Consider the following 20,544-nt stretch of genomic DNA (forward strand, 5'->3'; position numbering starts at 1 on the left):
TATACATCTCCACAGTCACACCGTGCTGCTCAGTGTGTTTACAACACAATATATACATCTCCACAGTCACACCCTGCTGCTCAGTGTGTTACAACACCATATATACATCTCCACAGTCACACCGTGCTGCTCAGTGTGTTTACACCACACCATATATACATCTCCACAGTCACACAGTGCTGCTCAGTGTGTTTACAACACAATATATACATCTCCACAGTCACACCCTGCTGCTCAGTGTGTTTACAACACCATATATACATCTCCACAGTCACACCGTGCTGCTCAGTGTGTTTACAACACCATATATACATCTCCACAGTCACACCGTGCTGCTCAGTGTGTTTACAACACAATATATACATCTTCACAGTCACACCGTGCTGCTCAGTGTGTTTACAACACAATATATACATCTCCACAGTCACACCGTGCTGCTCAGTGTGTTTACAACACCATATATACATCTCCACAGTCACACCGTGCTGCTCAGTGTGTTTACAACACCATATATACATCTCCACAGTCACACCGTGCTGCTCAGTGTGTTTACAACACAATATATACATCTCCACAGTCACACCGTGCTGCTCAGTGTGTTTACAACACCATATATACATCTCCACAGTCACACCGTGCTGCTCAGTGTGTTTACAACACCATATATACATCTCCACAGTCACACCGTGCTGCTCAGTGTGTGTACAACACAATATATACATCTCCACAGTCACACCGTGCTGCTCAGTGTGTGTACAACACAATATATACATCTCCACAGTCACACCGTGCTGCTCAGTGTGTTTACAACACAATATATACATCTCCACAGTCACACCGTGCTGCTCAGTGTGTCTACAACACCATATATACATCTCCACAGTCACACCTGCTGCTCAGTACAACACCATATATACATCTCCACAGTCACACCGTGCTGCTCAGTGTGTGTACAACACAATATATACATCTCCACAGTCACACCGTGCTGCTCAGTGTGTGTACAACACAATATATACATCTCCACAGTCACACCGTGCTGCTCAGTGTGTTTACAACACCATATATACATCTCCACAGTCACACCGTGCTGCTCAGTGTGTTTACAACACCATATATACATCTCCACAGTCACACCGTGCTGCTCAGTGTGTCTACAACACCAGTGGCACAGGGAAGTGAACATGAGACAGGGATGTTCAATCATTCAGGAGTCATGATAAGCCTTGCTGATGAAGACGGATGGAGGCTGCTGTGTATGTGTGTGTGTGTCTGTGTGCTTGTGTGTGTGTGTGTGTGTGTGTGTGTGTGTGTGTGTGTGTGTGTGTGTGTGTGTGTGTGTGTGTGTGTGTGTGTGTGTGTGTGTGTGTGTGTGTGTGTGTGTGTGTGTGTGTGTGTGTGTGTGTGTCTGTGTGTGTGTGCTTGTGTGTGTGTGTGTGTGTGTGTGTGTGTGTGTGTGTGTGTGTGTGTGTGTGTGTGTGTGTGTGTGTGTGTTTGTATGTGTGTGTGTCTACGTGTGTGTGTGTGTTACCTTGAAGACGAGCAGCATTAAGAGCAGTAGTAGAATGACCTGGATGCTGATGACAAACAGCTGGGAGATGAGATGGGCCAGCACAGTCTCCAACGAACTAACACCTGGAGAGAGAGAGGAGACAGAGAGAAGGAGAACGAAGGAGAACGAAGGAGAGAGTGAAATAGAGGAGAGGAGAAAGGGAGGGAGAGAGAGAGAGAGGAGACAGAGAGAGAGAGAACGAAGGAGAGAGTTAAATAGAGGAGGAGAAAGGGAGGGAGAGAGAATGAAGGAGAGAGTTAAATAGAGGAGAGGAGAAAGGGAGGGAGAGAGAGAGGAGACAGGGAGAGAGAGAACGAAGGAGAGAGTGAAATAGAGGGAAAGAGAGAGAGGGAGAGGAGACAGCGAGAGAGAGAACAAAGGAGAGAGTGAAATAGAGGGGAGAGGAGAAAGGGAGGGAGAGAGAGAGGGAGATAATAGTGGGACAGGAGAAAAGGAAGAAGAAGGTGGGGAGAAGATCATTTAATGTTCTGACAAAATGGCCCATGGTGATTTTAACCAGATCTTCTGATTATTGGTCAGGATAATCCACCTCCCCCTAGTGGTCTGTACTGGTCACTACACAGATAATGACCACAAACTGTCAATGCATTTAAAAATGGAACCATATTCCCTATATCCAAGCCAGTTCCACTGTGTTTTGTCATTGTTCCCCTCTAATCAGGGACTGATTTAGACCTGGGACACCAGGTGGGTGATTCCACTCTAATCAGGGACTGATTTTGACCTGGGACACCAGGTGGGTGATTCCCCTCTAATCAGGGACTGATTTAGACCTGGGACACCAGGTGGGTGATTCCCCTCTAATCAGGGACTGATTTAGACCTGGGACAACAGGTGGGTGATTCCCCTCTAATCAGGGACTGGTTTAGACCTGGGACACCAGGTGGGTGATATTAATGATCAGGTAGAACAGAAAACCAGCAGGGTAAGAGTTGAATACCCCGGGGCTATATAGTGCACTAGTTTTGTCCGGTGCGCTATATAGATAACAGGGTGGCATTGGGGACACTTGGGCCCTTGTCAACAGTAGTGCACTAAATAGGGTATTATAGGGTGCCATTTGGAACACAGTCTGTTATCCACTTAATGAACCTCTTACCTGCAACCCAGCACCTGTCCATTAGTCCCTCCTTCCTCTCTATCACGAAGGACAGAGCCGTCAAGCCCACTGCCAGGTAGAACGTGATGCTGTGTAGAGAGAGAAGGGAGGGAAGAATGAGGGAGAAGGGAGGGGGAGAGAGAAGGTGTGCAGGAGAGATAGAAGAAGGGAAGGGAGAGAATGAGGGGAGAGAGAAGGAGGGAGGGGGGAGAGAGAAGGAGGGAGGGGGGAGAGAGAAGGGAGGGAGAGAGAAGGGAGTGTGAGAGAGAGAAAGAAGGGTGAGAGGGGGGAGGGGCAGAGAGAGAAGGGAGGGTAAGAGAGAGAAGGGAAGGGAGAGAATGAGGGGAGAGAGAAGGAGGGAGGGGGGAGAGAGAAGGAGGGAGGGGGGAGAGAGAAGGGAGGGTGAGAGAGAGAAGGGAGTGTGAGAGAGAGAATGAAGGGTGAGAGTGGGGAGGGGCAGAGAGAGAAGGGAGGGGGAGAGAGAGGAGGGGGAGAAAGAAGGGAGGGTAAGAGAGAGAAGGGAGGGGGAGAGAGAGAAGGGAGGGGGAGAGAGCAAAGGGAGGGGGGAGAGAGAGAAGGGAGGGGGGAGAGAGAGCAGAAGGGAGGGGGAAATATGAGAGACAAGGAAAGGAGGAAAAGAGAGGATAAAGAGAGAACTACAGCTTCGTCTCAGTAAAGCTGACTAGGTTCAGACGTGGACTGAATCTCTACCTCAGAACGGCTCCTGGCGTCACAAACGTGGTGAAGTCTGAGTTCATGCTGCCATAGATGGGCTCCTCAAACTGGAAAGAGAAACGTGACAAAGAGAAATAGTCAGTTGAATATTTTCCTCCCAGTGTGCATCTGTGTATTGATCAGGGACAAGTGGAACGGACCATGGTTATACATTCAATAACACAGGCTACATCACAGTCTTTCAGAGGGAATAGGTGCGACTCTCGCTCACATTTAAGAACTTCATACTTAATCTAATTTGAGTTAAAATCATGACGTTTCAACCTTCAATGGCCCTCGTCAGAATCAATGGTCTTGGCAAGATGTTGCTATAGCATAAGGAAGCTAGGTTAGCATCAAGGCTAGTGGATGGGGATGGCAAAATACTATCAACAGAGTGTGATCCCCAAATAGCACCCTATTCCCTACATAGTGCACTACTTTTGACCAGAGCCTTATGGGAATAGGGTGCCTTTAAGGGTGCAGTGAGTGTTTTAAGGGGTTATTGTTGTCCTACCTTGACAGGAAGAGAGACCAGGTAAGACATGCTCCCCATCTTATACTGGACGAAGTCCTGAGGAGGGAACAGACTGTTTCACTTCACTACTGGATGTATCTTTATCAACAGCTGGGCTGCATCTCAACAGTCTGAACACGCTACTTCAATAGCTGGGCTACATCTCAACAGTCTGAACAAGCTACTTCAACAGCTGGGCTGCAACTCAACAGTCTGAACAAGCTACTTCAACAGCTAGGCTGCATCTCAACAGTCTGAACACGCTACTTCAATAGCTGGGCTACATCTCAACAGTCTGAACACGCTACTTCAACAGCTGGGCTGCAACTCAACAGTCTGAACAAGCTACTTCAACAGCTAGGCTGCACCTCAACAGTCTGAACAAGCTACTTCAATAGCTGGGCTACATCTCAACAGTCTGAACACGCTACTTCAATAGCTGGGCTACATCTCAACAGTCTGAACAAGCTACTTCAACAGCTGGGCTGCAACTCAACAGTCTGAACAAGCTACTTCAACAGCTAGGCTGCACCTCAACAGTCTGAACAAGCTACTTCAATAGCTGGGCTACATCTCAACAGTCTGAACACGCTACTTCAATAGCTGGGCTACATCTCAACAGTCTGAACAAGCTACTTCAACAGCTGGGCTGCAACTCAACAGTCTGAACAAGCTACTTCAACAGCTGGGCTGCATCTCAACAGTCTGAACACGCTACTTCAACAGCTGGGCTGCATCTCAACAGTCTGAACACGCTACTTCAACAGCTGGGCTGCATCTCAACAGTCTGAACACGCTACTTCAACAGCTGGGCTGCATCTCAACAGTCTGAACAAGCTACTTCAACAGCTGGGCTGCATCTCAACAGTCTGAACAAGCTACTTCAACAGCTGGGCTGCATCTCAACAGTCTGAACAAGCTACTTCAACAGCTGGGCTGCACCTCAACAGTCTGAACACGCTACTTCAATAGCTGGGCTGCACCTCAACAGTCTGAACAAGCTACTTCAACAGCTGGGCTGCACCTCAACAGTCCAGATGAGTAGAAAAGAGAAAGACCCTGTTGCCATGCAGTCAGTGTGTATTACACTAGATAAAGATATCATCTGTATGAGTAAGGTTTTGAAAGCCGGACGGCGCCATTAAACAAACAACAGGGAACTCTGGTTGTACCTCAAAGGCATCTGCTAGTTTCTTCTGAAGCATCATGGCGATCTGTTGATCTGGTGACAAAAACACACTACGAGGTGAAAACAATGGCATCATTATCAAGTCTATTATCGCTTGAAAAAAACACTTTTGATTGATCAATTTAATAAACATTAAAAAAACGTCTCAAGATGAATCATCATTAAAATGCCTTTTCCAATCTCCATCATATAAACCATCATTCAGAAGACCCACACAGTTACACTACCACCTAGTGGTCATTTCCACACACAACGTATCTATTCCATTGTATTGTATTGTATTGTATTGTATTGTATTGTATTGTATTGTATTGTATTGTATTGTACCAGTATTCTATTATAATTCTACTCTAGTCTCTTTGAGGGTGAATTCTTTCACACATTGTCACATGCCAACAGACTGCGGAGTGAAAGCTTACTAACAGTGTTCTATTCTATTCAGATCTATTCTATTCTAACAGTGTTCTATTCTATTCAGATCTATTCTATGGCATTCTATTCTAACAGTGTTCTATTATATTCAGATATATTCTATGGCATTCTATTCTAACAGTGTTCTATTCTATTCAGATCTATTCTATCGGCATTATATTATATTCTAACAGTGTTCTATTCTATTCAGATCTATTCTATTGCATTCTATTCTAACAGTGTTCTATTCTATTCAGATCTATTCTATGGCATTATATTCTAACAGTGTTCTATTCTATTCAAATCTATTCTATTCTAACAGTGTTCTATTCTATTCAGATATATTCTATCGGCATTATATTATATTCTAACAGTGTTCTATTCTATTCAGATCTATTCTATTGCATTCTATTCTAACAGTGTTCTATTCTATTCAGATCTATTCTATCGGCATTATATTATATTCTAACAGTGTTCTATTATATTCAGATCTATTCTAACAGTGTTCTATTCAGATCTATTCTATGGCATTCTATTCTAACAGTGTTCTATTCTATTCAGATATATTCTATGGCATTCTATTCTAACAGTGTTCTATTCTATTCAGATCTATTCTATCGGCATTATATTATATTCTAACAGTGTTCTATTCTATTCAGATCTATTCTAACAGTGTTCTATTCAGATCTATTCTATGGCATTCTATTCTAACAGTGTTATATTCTATTCAGATATATTCTATCGGCATTATATTATATTCTAACAGTGTTCTATTCTATTCAGATCTATTCTATTCTAGCAGTATTATATTCTACTCTATTTGAAGGTACATTCTGGAACACTGTCACATGCCAACAGACTGCGGAGTGAAAGCTTACTGGTCAGGTCCAACCAGACGTGCACCGACCCTCCATCCACCACCTCCTTAGAGACCTGCCTCTGGATCATCCTGTATAACACACCACAGAGACATAATACAGTAAGGATCCTGTATAACACAACACACACCACAGAGACATGATACAGTAAGGATCCTGTATAATACAACACACACCACAGAGACATGATACAGTAAGGATCCTGTATAACACAACACACACCACAGAGACATAATACAGTAAGGATCCTGTATAACACAACACACACCACAGAGACATGATACAGTAAGGATCCTGTATAATACAACACACACCACAGAGACATGATACTAAGGTATAATACAACACACACCACAGAGACATGAACACTGTATAACACCACAGAGACATGATACAGTAAGGATCCTGTATAATACAACACACACCACAGAGACATGATACAGTAAGGATCCTGTATAACACACCACAGAGACATGATACAGTAAGGATCCTGTATAATACAACACACACCACAGAGACATGATACAGTAAGGATCCTGTATAACACACCACAGAGACATGATACAGTAAGGATCCTGTATAACACAACACACACCACAGAGACATGATACAGTAAGGATCCTGTATAACACAACACACACCACAGAGACATGATACAGTAAGGATCCTGTATAACACAACACACACCACAGAGACATGATACAGTAAGGATCCTGTATAATACAACACACACCACAGAACAGAAATGAGTACTTTATTGCTTGGCAACATTACAGTGCGTTTGGTAAACTATTCAGACCCCTTCTCTTTTTCTACATTTTGTTACGTTACAGCCTTATTGTAAAATTGATTAAATCAACAGAAGAGAAGACAGGAGAAGAGAAGAGAAGAGAAGAGAAGAGAAGAGAAGAGAAGAGAAGAACAAGGTAAGAAGATGAGACTAGACTAGAGACAGGTCCAGAGGTAGGTCTCACCTCTTGGTCAGGTAGCTGGTAAAATTCTTTCCAAACCCGATGACGGCCCAGTACTCTCCGTTATAGGCCCCTGCAAAAGCCTCAGCATGGGACAGGTTCACCTAGGGCAGGGAGGGACAGGGGACACCATCAGTGACTATAGCTAGTTCTTAAATTACACCCTTTTCCTCCATCTAGTGGACTAAGTCTGACCAGGAGGACAGTGTTACACCCTATTCCTCCATCTAGTGGACTAAGTCGGACCAGGAGGACAGTGTTACACCCTATTCCTCCATCTAGTGGACTAAGTATGACCAGGAGGACAATGTTACACCCTATTCCTCCATCTAGTGGACTAAGTCTGACCAGGAGGACAGTGTTACACCCTATTCCTCCATATAGTGGACTAAGTCTGACCAGGAGGACAATGTTACACCCTATTCCTCCATCTAGTGGACTAAGTATGACCAGGAGGACAATGTTACACCCTATTCCTCCATCTAGTGGACTAAGTCTGACCAGGAGGACAATGTTACACCCTATTCCTCCATCTAGTGGACTAAGTATGACCAGGAGGACAATGTTACACCCTATTCCTCCATATAGTGGACTAAGTCTGACCAGGAGGACAATGTTACACCCTATTCCTCCATCTAGTGGACTAAGTCTGACCAGGAGGACAGTGTTACACCCTATTCCTCCATCTAGTGGACTAAGTCTGACCAGGAGGACAATGTTACACCCTATTCCTCCATCTAGTGGACTAAGTATGACCAGGAGGACAATGTTACACCCTATTCCTCCATCTAGTGGACTAAGTCTGACCAGGAGGACAATGTTACACCCTATTCCTCCATCTAGTGGACTAAGTATGACCAGGAGGACAATGTTACACCCTATTCCTCCATATAGTGGACTAAGTCTGACCAGGAGGACAATGTTACACCCTATTCCTCCATCTAGTGGACTAAGTCTGACCAGGAGGACAGTGTTACACCCTATTCCTCCATCTAGTGGACTAAGTCTGACCAGGAGGACAGTGTTACACCCTATTCCTCCATATAGTGGACTAAGTCTGATCAGGAGGACAGTGTTACACCCTATTCCTCCATCTAGTGGACTAAGTCTGACCAGCAGAACAGTGTTACACACTATTCCTCCATTTAGTGGACTAAGTCTGACCAGCAGGACAGTGTTACACCCTATTCCTCCATCTAGTGGACTAAGTCTGACCAGCAGGACAGTGTTACACCCTATTCCTCCATCTAGTGGACTAAGTCTGACCAGGAGGACAGTGTTACACCCTATTCCTCCATCTAGTGGACTAAGTCTGACCAGCAGGACAGTGTTACACCCTATTCCTCCATCTAGTGGACTAAGTCTGACCAGCAGGACAGTGTTACACCCTATTCCTCCATCTAGTGGACTAAGTCTGACCAGCAGGACAGTGTTACACCCTATTCCTCCATTTAGTGGACTAAGTCTGACCAGGAGGACAGTGTTACACCCTATTCCTCCATCTAGTGGACTAAGTCTGACCAGCAGGACAGTGTTACACCCTATTCCTCCATCTAGTGGACTAAGTCTGACCAGCAGAACAGTGTTACACCCTATTCCTCCATATAGTGGACTAAGTCTGACCAGGAGGACAGTGTTACACCCTATTCCTCCATCTAGTGGACTAAGTCTGACCAGGAGGACAATGTTACACCCTATTCCTCCATCTAGTGGACTAAGTCTGACCAGGAGGACAATGTTACACCCTATTCCTCCATCTAGTGGACTAAGTCTGACCAGGAGGACAGTGTTACACCCTATTCCTCCATCTAGTGGACTAAGTCTGACCAGGAGGACAGTGTTACACCCTATTCCTCCATCTAGTGGACTAAGTCTGACCAGGAGGACAATGTTACACCCTATTCCTCCATCTAGTGGACTAAGTCTGACCAGGAGGACAGTGTTACACCCTATTCCTCCGTCTAGTGGACTAAGTCTGACCAGGAGGACAGTGTTACACCCTATTCCTCCATATAGTGGACTAAGTCTGACCAGGAGGACAGTGTTACACCCTATTCCTCCATCTAGTGGACTAAGTCTGACCAGGAGGACAGTGTTACACCCTATTCCTCCATCTAGTGGACTAAGTCTGACCAGCAGGACAGTGTTACACCCTATTCCTCCATCTAGTGGACTAAGTCTGACCAGCAGGACAGTGTTACACCCTATTCCTCCATCTAGTGGACTAAGTCTGACCAGCAGGACAGTGTTACACCCTATTCCTCCATCTAGTGGACTAAGTCTGACCAGCAGGACAGTGTTACACCCTATTCCTCCATTTAGTGGACTAAGTCTGACCAGGAGGACAGTGTTACACCCTATTCCTCCATCTAGTGGACTAAGTCTGACCAGCAGGACAGTGTTACACCCTATTCCTCTATCTAGTGGACTAAGTCTGACCAGGGGGACAGTGTTACACCCTATTCCTCCATCTAGTGGACTAACTGACCAGCAGGACAGTGTTACACCCTATTCCTCCATATAGTGGACTAAGTCTGACCAGGAGGACAGTGTTACACCCTATTCCTCCATCTAGTGGACTAAGTCTGACCAGCAGGACAGTGTTACACCCTATTCCTCCATCTAGTGGACTAAGTCTGACCAGCAGGACAGTGTTACACCCTATTCCTCCATCTAGTGGACTAAGTCTGACCAGGAGGACAGTGTTACACCCTATTCCTCCATCTAGTGGACTAAGTCTGACCAGCAGGACAGTGTTACACCCTATTCCACCATCTAGTGGACTAAGTCTGACCAGGAGGACAGTGTTACACCCTATTCCTCCATCTAGTGGACTAAGTCTGACCAGCAGGACAGTGTTACACCCTATTCCTCCATCTAGTGGACTAAGTCTGACCAGCAGGACAGTGTTACACCCTATTCCTCCATCTAGTGGACTAAGTCTGACCAGCAGGACAGTGTTACACCCTATTCCTCCATCTAGTGGACTAAGTCTGACCAGCAGGACAGTGTTACACCCTATTCCTCCATTTAGTGGACTAAGTCTGACCAGGAGGACAGTGTTACACCCTATTCCTCCATCTAGTGGACTAAGTCTGACCAGCAGGACAGTGTTACACCCTATTCCTCCATCTAGTGGACTAAGTCTGACCAGCAGAACAGTGTTACACCCTATTCCTCCATCTAGTGGACTAAGTCTGACCAGGAGGACAGTGTTACACCCTATTCCTCCATCTAGTGGACTAAGTCTGACCAGCAGAACAGTGTTACACCCTATTCCTCCATTTAGTGGACTAAGTCTGACCAGCAGGACAGTGTTACACCCTATTCCTCCATCTAGTGGACTAAGTCTGACCAGCAGGACAGTGTTACACCCTATTCCTCCATATAGTGGACTAAGTCTGACCAGGAGGACAGTGTTACACCCTATTCCTCCATCTAGTGGACTAAGTCTGACCAGGAGGACAATGTTACACCCTATTCCTCCATCTAGTGGACTAAGTCTGACCAGGAGGACAATGTTACACCCTATTCCTCCATCTAGTGGACTAAGTCTGACCAGGAGGACAGTGTTACACCCTATTCCTCCATCTAGTGGACTAAGTCTGACCAGGAGGACAGTGTTACACCCTATTCCTCCATCTAGTGGACTAAGTCTGACCAGGAGGACAATGTTACACCCTATTCCTCCATCTAGTGGACTAAGTCTGACCAGGAGGACAGTGTTACACCCTATTCCTCCGTCTAGTGGATTAAGTCTGACCAGGAGGACAGTGTTACACCCTATTCCTCCATATAGTGGACTAAGTCTGACCAGGAGGACAGTGTTACACCCTATTCCTCCATCTAGTGGACTAAGTCTGACCAGGAGGACAGTGTTACACCCTATTCCTCCATCTAGTGGACTAAGTCTGACCAGCAGGACAGTGTTACACCCTATTCCTCCATCTAGTGGACTAAGTCTGACCAGCAGGACAGTGTTACACCCTATTCCTCCATCTAGTGGACTAAGTCTGACCAGCAGGACAGTGTTACACCCTATTCCTCCATCTAGTGGACTAAGTCTGACCAGCAGGACAGTGTTACACCCTATTCCTCCATTTAGTGGACTAAGTCTGACCAGGAGGACAGTGTTACACCCTATTCCTCCATCTAGTGGACTAAGTCTGACCAGCAGGACAGTGTTACACCCTATTCCTCTATCTAGTGGACTAAGTCTGACCAGGGGGACAGTGTTACACCCTATTCCTCCATCTAGTGGACTAACTGACCAGCAGGACAGTGTTACACCCTATTCCTCCATATAGTGGACTAAGTCTGACCAGGAGGACAGTGTTACACCCTATTCCTCCATCTAGTGGACTAAGTCTGACCAGCAGGACAGTGTTACACCCTATTCCTCCATCTAGTGGACTAAGTCTGACCAGCAGGACAGTGTTACACCCTATTCCTCCATCTAGTGGACTAAGTCTGACCAGGAGGACAGTGTTACACCCTATTCCTCCATCTAGTGGACTAAGTCTGACCAGCAGGACAGTGTTACACCCTATTCCTCCATCTAGTGGACTAAGTCTGACCAGGAGGACAGTGTTACACCCTATTCCTCCATCTAGTGGACTAAGTCTGACCAGCAGGACAGTGTTACACCCTATTCCTCCATCTAGTGGACTAAGTCTGACCAGCAGGACAGTGTTACACCCTATTCCTCCATATAGTGGACTACTTCCCAGTGAGCAGGGTCCAATGCCTTTGTCCATTGATGTTGAAATGATGTTGAAATTTGGTCCGTCTGCCCTGGCTTTGATTTCAACAACCACAGACAACGTTTTCTGGTCACCTCTGTACACGCCTTAATTTCAACGTCCAAACACATCTGGTCCAGCCTCAATTTGGTCCCAAAAAAAGTGTACTGTACAGCACTGCACTGTACTCTATTGTACTGTCCAAACTTGTGAAACAGACATTATAATTGGTTAAGATTTGGTCCGGTTCAGACCAATCAAATGTGGTTTTTATTTGGGGGCGGAGCTCATTAGAATAATGTTCATTTTCAGATTTCCATTTTGGTAATTCAGCAGACGCTCTTATCCAGAGAGACTTTCAGTCAGAGCATTCAACTAAGGTACATAAACAATCACACATCACAGTCAAAGCAAGAAAAAATGCACCTTGTTTAAATAAAGGTTACATTTCTTTTTTTTAAGTCCTAAAGATATTTACACAGTTATCAAAACGTCACCCCAGGGTAAGAATACACGAAACACAGCCCTTATTCGAAGTGTTTCTAAAATCCACTATGGGAAAAATGAATGGTGGAAAAATGATTGGAACCATTTCCCTGTTTGACCGCTAGGTTTTATGGGTATTATGACTCATAATGTGGTACTCTATACATCTTTTAGACGTAATTTTGCTCACGGGATTTTGACCAGGAGGACAGTGTGGTAGATACTCAAACTGTTTCGCCGTACTGTAATAACAAAACACACAAGTCCTTGGCTTGTTTCTGTACAGACACACAGCACATGAACGTGCTTTTCCTTGGCTTGTTTCTGTACAGACACACAGCACATGAACGTGCTTTTCCTTGGCTTGTTTCTGTACAGACACACAGCACATGAACGTGCTTTTCCTTGGCTTGTTTCTGTACAGACACACAGCACATGAACGTGCTTTTCCTTGGCTTGTTTCTGTACAGACACACAGCACATGAACGTGCTTTTCCTTGGCTTGTTTCTGTACAGACACACAGCACATGAACGTGCTTTTCCTTGGCTTGTTTCTGTACAGACACACAGCACATGAACGTGCTTTTCCTTGGCTTGTTTCTGTACAGACACACAGCACATGAACGTGCTTTTCCTTGGCTTGTTTCTGTACAGACACACAGCACATGAACGTGTTTTGTACAGACACACAGAATGACGTGCTTTAAAGACACACAGCACAGAGCAGAAGTGAAACCAGCTAGCCTACGTGCTTTTCCTTGGAGGTAAACAGACTGAGTGTACAGACACACAGTTTAACTCTTCTTACTTCCTCTTTTAGGTCGTGCCCCTCCTCCAGAAGTGAAACCAGCTACCTAGAGGTAAACAGGGACTGAGTGTAGAGTGTAACTCTTCTTACTTCCTCTTTTAGGTCGTGCCCCTCCTCCACAACAAACTCTGTCTGACCCCATAATACCTAACAAACGGACATTTAGTTTGCCTCCAGACTGAAACAGGGAGGGACTACCTGAACTTGTCCAATAAGAAATGCTTGTTTTTCCTTTTCCGTGGCAAAACGCTTTGCTACGGTATGCAATAATGAATGCCACCCAGTTGATTGGTCCAGTACCTGTTGCACGCTGGAGTTGTCCAGGAAGGAGAGCAGGGATTGGCTATAGGAGCTGGAAGAGGTCTCATTGTTGACCACAGCCACCTGTATTTCTTTGGGGTCTCCTCCGATACACAGACACATCAGAGAGATCTGGATGACTGGCAGAAGGAACTGGAAACATAGGGACCTGGACAGATACCAGACACATCAGAGAGATCTGGATGACTGGCAGAAGGAACTGGAAACATAGGGACCTGGACAGATACCAGACACATCAGAGAGATCTGGATGACTGGCAGAAGGAACTGGAAACATAGGGACCTGGACAGATACCAGACACATCAGAGAGATCTGGATGACTGGCAGAAGGAACTGGAAACATAGGGACCTGGACAGATACCAGACACATCAGAGAGATCTGGATGACTGGCAGAAGGAACTGGAAACATAGGGACCTGGACAGATACCAGACACATCAGAGAGATCTGGATGACTGGCAGAAGGAACTGGAAACACAGGGACCTGGACAGATACCAGACACATCAGAGAGATCTGCATGACTGGCAGAAGGAACTGGAAACATAGGGACCTGGACAGATACCAGACACATCAGAGAGATCTGGATGACTGGCAGCAGGAACTGGAAACACAGGGACCTGGACAGATACCAGACACATCAGAGAGATCTGGATGACTGGCAGAAGGAACTGGAAACACAGGGACCTGGACAGATACCAGACACATCAGAGAGATCTGGATGACTGGCAGAAGGAACTGGAAACATAGGGACCTGGACAGATACCAGACACATCAGAGAGATCTGGATGACTGGCAGAAGGAACTGGAAACATAGGGACCTGGACAGATACCAGACACATCAGAGAGATCTGGATGACTGGCAGAAGGAACTGGAAACATAGGGACCTGGACAGATACCAGACACATCAGAGAGATCTGGATGACTGGCAGAAGGAACTGGAAACACAGGGACCTGGACAGATACCAGACACATCAGAGAGATCTGGTGACTGGCAGCAGGAACTGGAAAAATAGGGACCTGGACAGATACCAGACAAGGGGGCAAATACTATTGGAAATCTTTCATTCTCATTCTACTACTACTCCTCTTCGTCATCATCCTCTGCCTCCTCCTCATCATCATCCTCACCACCACCATCATTATAATCGTTATCATCCTCATAAACACCATCACCCTTCATCATCATCACCACCACAACCATCATAATCCTCACCACCATCACCACCCTTCATCATCACCACCACCACCAAAATCACTATCATCATCACTACCACCACCATCATCATCCTCACCCTGGCATTCTCTTCATCCGCACCGTGGTCTTGATAATCAGAGCTGCGATGTTCCTCCACTTTGGCATCACATGCCTGACTCGTACCTTCCAGTCCGCTACACACACACACACACACACACACACACACACACACACACACACACACACACACACACACACACACACACACACACACACACACACACACACACACACACACACACAGTTTAAGCTGCAATGTTCAGCAATTTACCTGAGTGTATACAGTATAGTGTCCATACAACCCTACATTTACCTGAGTATATACAGTATAGTGTCCATACAACCCTACATTTACCTGAGTATATACAGTGTAGTGTCTATACAACCCTACATTTACCTGAGTATATACAGTGTAGTGTCTATACAACCCTACATTTACCTGAGTATATACAGTGTAGTGTCCATACAACCCTACATTTACCTGAGTATATACAGTGTAGTGTCTATACAACCCTACATTTACCTGAGTATATACAGTGTAGTGTCCATACAACCCTACATTTACCTGAGTATATACAGTGTAGTGTCTATACAACCCTACATTTACCTGAGTATATACAGTGTAGTGTCCATACAACCCTACATTTACCTGAGTATATACAGTGTAGTGTCTATACAACCCTACATTTACCTGAGTATATACAGTGTAGTGTCCATACAACCCTACATTTACCTGAGTATATACAGTGTAGTGTCTATACAACCCTACATTTACCTGAGTATATACAGTGTAGTGTCCATACAACCCTACATTTACCTGAGTATATACAGTGTAGTGTCTATACAACCCTACATTTACCTGAGTATATACAGTGTAGTGTCCATACAACCCTACATTTACCTGAGTATATACAGTATAGTGTCCATACAACCCTACATTTACCTGAGTATATACAGTGTAGTGTCTATACAACCCTACATTTACCTGAGTATATACAGTGTAGTGTCCATACAACCCTACATTTACCTGAGTATTTGGGCAGCTCTTCTACTGGTCCCGATCCGGCTCCCAGGATTGGTAGACTCTCGTCCCGGCCGCTCTCGAATGATTGGCTGCTCTCTAGGACCCCGCCCAGAGGGGAGGTGCTGTGTTTGGAGCCCACCTGGTCTGAGGTCTCACACAGCTGCAGGAAGGCTTTCTCCAGGGTCTGCAGTGGGTGGATGGGGCAGTAGAGGAGATAGACAACACAGTCAATTGAACACACAGATAACACAGTCAAGGGTTTATATGATCAGTGGTCAACACAGAAAGCAGTCAACACAGAAAGCAGTCAACACAGTCAGACGTCTCACATAGCTGAAGGAGTCTACAGTGGGTGGGTGGTAGGAGGCAATAGGGTCAATGTAGGGCTACTGTTAACAGGACTGTTGTCTAGTGGTGATAAAGGGTTACTGTTGTCTAGTGGTGATAAAGGGTTACTGTTAACAGGACTGTTGTCTAGTGGTGATAAAGGGTTACTGTTGTCTAGTGGTGATAAAGGGTTACTGTTAACAGGACTGTTGTCTAGTGGTGATAAAGGGTTACTGTTGTCTAGTGGTGATAAAGGGTTACTGTTGTCTAGTGGTGATAAAGGGTTACTATTAACAGGACTGTTGTCTAGTGGTGATAAAGGGTTACTGTTGTCTAGTGGTGATAAAGGGTTACTGTTGTCTAGTGGTGATAAAGGGTTACTGTTGTCTAGTGGTGATAAAGGGTTACTGTTAACAGGACTGTTGTCTAGTGGTGATAAAGGGTTACTGTTGTCTAGTGGTGATAAAGGGTTACTGTTGTCTAGTGGTGATAAAGGGTTACTGTTGTCTAGTGGTGATAAAGGGTTACTGTTGTCTAGTGGTGATAAAGGGTTACTGTTGTCTAGTGGTGATAAAGGGTTACTGTTAACAGGACTGTTGTCTAGTGGTGATAAAGGGTTACTGTTGTCTAGTGGTGATAAAGGGTTACTGTTGTCTAGTGGTGATAAAGGGTTACTGTTGTCTAGTGGTGATAAAGGGTTACTGTTGTCTAGTGGTGATAAAGGGTTACTGTTGTCTAGTGGTGATAAAGGGTTACTGTTGTCTAGTGGTGATAAAGGGTTACTGTTGTCTAGTGGTGATAACAGGTTAGAGTTAACATGACTGTTGTCTAGTGGTGATAAAGGGTTACTGTTGTCTAGTGGTGATAAAGGGTTACTGTTGTCTAGTGGTGATAAAGGGTTACTGTTGTCTAGTGGTGATAAAGGGTTACTGTTGTCTAGTGGTGATAAAGGGTTACTGTTGTCTAGTGGTGATAAAGGGTTACTGTTGTCTAGTGGTGATAAAGGGTTACTGTTGTCTAGTGGTGATAAAGGGTTACTGTTGTCTAGTGGTGATAAAGGGTTACTGTTGTCTAGTGGTGATAAAGGTTACTGTTGTCTAGTGGTGATACAGTCCAGGGTTACTGTTGTCTAGTGGTGATAAAGGGTTACTGTAGTCTAGTGGTGACAAAGGGTTACTGTTGTCTAACTGGTGATAAAGGGTTAGTTGTCAGTGGTGATAAAGGGTTACTGTAGTCCAGTGGTGATCAGGGTTACTGTTGTCTAGTGGTGAGCAGTCCACTGTTGTCTAGTGGTGATAAAGGGTTACTGTTGTCCAGTGGTGATAAAGGGTTACTGTTGTCTAGTGGTGATAAAGGGTTACTGTTGTCAGTGGTGATCAGGGTTACTGTTGTCTAGTGGTGATAAAGGGTTACTGTTGTCAGATAAAGGGTTACTGTTGTCTAGTGGTGATAAAGGGTCCACTGTTGTCAGTGGTGATAAAGTCCACTGTTGTCTAGTGGTGATAAAGGGTTACTGTTGTCTAGTGGTGATAAAGGGTTACTGTCAGTGGTGATAAAGGGTTACTGTTGTCTAGTGAGTAAAGGGTTACTGTCTAGTGGTGATAAAGGGTTACTGTCAGTGTCAGTGGTGATAAAGGGTTACTGTTGTCAGTGGTGATAAAGGGTTACTGTTGTCTAGTGGTGATAAAGGGTTACTGTTGTCTAGTCAGCAGATAAAGGGTTACTGTTAGCAAACTGAAAAAATAAACTGGACACAAAGGCAAGCAGTCCACCCAGTCAAGAGTTAAAACTGGTAAGTCATCAACTCTGTCAGTCAACACATGTTAACACTTCACAAACTCCGTAGAACACTGATAGCAGTCCAGTACTCCGTCAGTCAGCAGTCCAGTCCACCCGTCCAGTCCTCCAGCAGTCCACTCCGTCAGCAGTCCACTCCGTCAGCAGTCCACTCCGTCAAGTCCACTGTCAGCAGTCCACTCCGTCAGCAGTCCAGTCCGCCAGCTCCACCCGTCAGCAGTCCAATCAGCAGTCCAGTCAGTCCACTCTGTCAGCAGTCCACTCTGTCAGCAGTCCAGTCAACTCCGTCAGCAGTCAGTCTGTCAGCAGTCCACTCTGTCAGCAGTCAACTCTGTCAGCAGTCCACTCTGTCAGCAGTCCACTCCGTCAGCAGTCCACTCTGTCAGCAGTCCACTCCGTCAGCAGTCCACTCCGTCAGCAGTCCACTCCGTCAGTAGTCCACTCTGTCAGCAGTCCACTCCGTCAGCAGTCAACTCTGTCAGCAGTCCACTCCGTCAGCAGTCCACTCTGTCAGTAGTCCACTCCGTCCACCCCGTCAGCAGTCCACTCTGTCAGCAGTCCACTCCGTCAGCAGTCCACTCAGCAGTCCACTCTGTCCAGTCCACCCGTCAGCAGTCCACTCGTCAGCAGTCCACTCTGTCAGCAGTCCACTCCGTCAGCAGTCAGCAGTCCACTCCGTCAGCAGTCCACTCCGTCCACCCCGTCAGCAGTCCACTCCGTCAGCAGTCCACTCTGTCAGCAGTCCACCAGTAGTCCACTCAGTCCACCCCGTCCAGTCCACCCTGTCAGCAGTCCACGTCAGCAGTCCACCCCGTCCAGTCCAGTCAGCAGTCCACTCCCAGTCCAGCAGTCCACTCCGTCAGCAGTCCACTCCAGTCCAGCAGTCCACTCCGTCAGCAGTCCATCAGCAGTCCCCGTCAGCAGTCCACTCCGTCAGCAGTCCACTCCGTCAGCAGTCCACTCCTGTCAGCAGTCCACTCCGTCAGCAGTCCACTCCGTCAGCAGTCCACTCCGTCAGCAGTCCACTCCGTCACCAGTCCACTCCGTCACCAGTCCACTCCGTCAGCAGTCCACTCCGTCAGCAGTCTACTCTGTCAGCAGTCCACCCTGTCAGCAGTCTACTCTGTCAGCAGTCCACCCTGTCAGCAGTCTACTCTGTCAGCAGTCTACTCTGTCAGCAGTCCACCCTGTCAACAGTCCACTCCGTCAGTAGTCCTCTCTGTCAGCAGTCCACTCAGTCTACTCCGTCAGTAGTCCACTCCATCAGCAGTCCACTCAGTCCACTCCGTCAGCAGCCCACTCCGTCAGCAGTCTACTCTGTCAGCAGTCCACCCTGTCAGCAGTCCACTCCGTCAGCAGTCCACTCCGTCAGCAGTCCACTCCGTCAGCAGTCCACTCCGTCAGCAGTCCACTCTGTCAGCAGTCCACTCCGTCAGCACTCCGTCAGCAGTCCACTCCGTCAGCAGTCCACTCCGTCAGCAGTCCACTCTCCGTCAGCAGTCCACTCCGTCAGCAGTCCACTCCGTCAGCAGTCCACTCCTGTCAGCAGTCCACTCCGTCAGCAGTCCACTCCGTCAGCAGTCCACTCCGTCAGCAGTCCACTCCGTCAGCAGTCCACTCCGTCAGCAGTCCACCCGTCAGCAGTCCACTCCGTCAGCAGTCCACCCCGTCAGCAGTCCACTCCGTCCACTCCGTCAGCAGTCCACTCCGTCAGCAGTCCACTCCGTCAGCAGTCCACTCTGTCAGCAGTCCACTCCGTCAGCAGTCCACTCCGTCAGCAGTCCACTCCGTCAGCAGTCCACTCCGTCAGCAGTCCACTCCGTCACCAGTCCACTCCGTCACCAGTCCACTCTGTCAGCAGTCCACTCCGTCAGCAGTCTACTCTGTCAGCAGTCCACCCTGTCAGCAGTCTACTCTGTCAGCAGTCCACCCTGTCAGCAGTCTACTCTGTCAGCAGTCTACTCTGTCAGCAGTCCACCCTGTCAACAGTCCACTCCGTCAGTAGTCCTCTCTGTCAGCAGTCCACTCAGTCTACTCCGTCAGTAGTCCACTCCATCAGCAGTCCACTCAGTCCACTCCGTCAGCAGCCCACTCCGTCAGCAGTCTACTCTGTCAGCAGTCCACCCTGTCAGCAGTCCACTCCTGTCAGCAGTCCACTCCGTCAGCAGTCCACTCCGTCAGCAGTCCACCCCGTCAGCAGTCTACTCCGTCAGCAGTCTACTCCGTCAGCAGTCCATCCTGTCAGCAGTCCACTCAGTCTACTCCGTCAGCAGTCCACTCCGTCAGCAGTCCACTCCGTCAGCAGTCCACTCCGTCAGCAGTCTACTCCGTCAGCAGTCCACTCCGTCAGCAGTCTACTCCGTCAGCAGTCCACCCTGTCAGCAGTCTACTCCGTCAGCAGTCTACTCCGTCAGCAGTCCCACGTCAGTCT

General features: G+C 46.7%; 1 protein-coding gene across 1 annotated transcript in view; it reads right to left on the minus strand.

Annotated features, from left to right (window-relative positions):
* Positions 1 to 20,544, minus strand: part of abch1 (ATP-binding cassette, sub-family H, member 1) — a gene marked incomplete at its 5' end in the record, with an annotated part of 65,037 nt that overhangs the window by 14,076 nt on the left and 30,417 nt on the right. Inside the window, 10 exons of the mRNA XM_052502369.1 lie at positions 1,532 to 1,635; positions 2,673 to 2,761; positions 3,384 to 3,454; positions 3,904 to 3,960; positions 5,076 to 5,125; positions 6,382 to 6,452; positions 7,356 to 7,456; positions 13,689 to 13,857; positions 15,003 to 15,099; positions 15,993 to 16,173. Of these exons, the coding sequence (XP_052358329.1) occupies positions 1,532 to 1,635; positions 2,673 to 2,761; positions 3,384 to 3,454; positions 3,904 to 3,960; positions 5,076 to 5,125; positions 6,382 to 6,452; positions 7,356 to 7,456; positions 13,689 to 13,857; positions 15,003 to 15,099; positions 15,993 to 16,173 (990 nt within the window). The remainder of the gene's footprint in view (positions 1 to 1,531; positions 1,636 to 2,672; positions 2,762 to 3,383; positions 3,455 to 3,903; positions 3,961 to 5,075; positions 5,126 to 6,381; positions 6,453 to 7,355; positions 7,457 to 13,688; positions 13,858 to 15,002; positions 15,100 to 15,992; positions 16,174 to 20,544) is intronic.

This window comes from Oncorhynchus keta, unplaced genomic scaffold (genome assembly GCF_023373465.1).
Source record: "Oncorhynchus keta strain PuntledgeMale-10-30-2019 unplaced genomic scaffold, Oket_V2 Un_contig_15569_pilon_pilon, whole genome shotgun sequence".
NCBI lineage: Eukaryota > Metazoa > Chordata > Actinopteri > Salmoniformes > Salmonidae > Oncorhynchus > Oncorhynchus keta.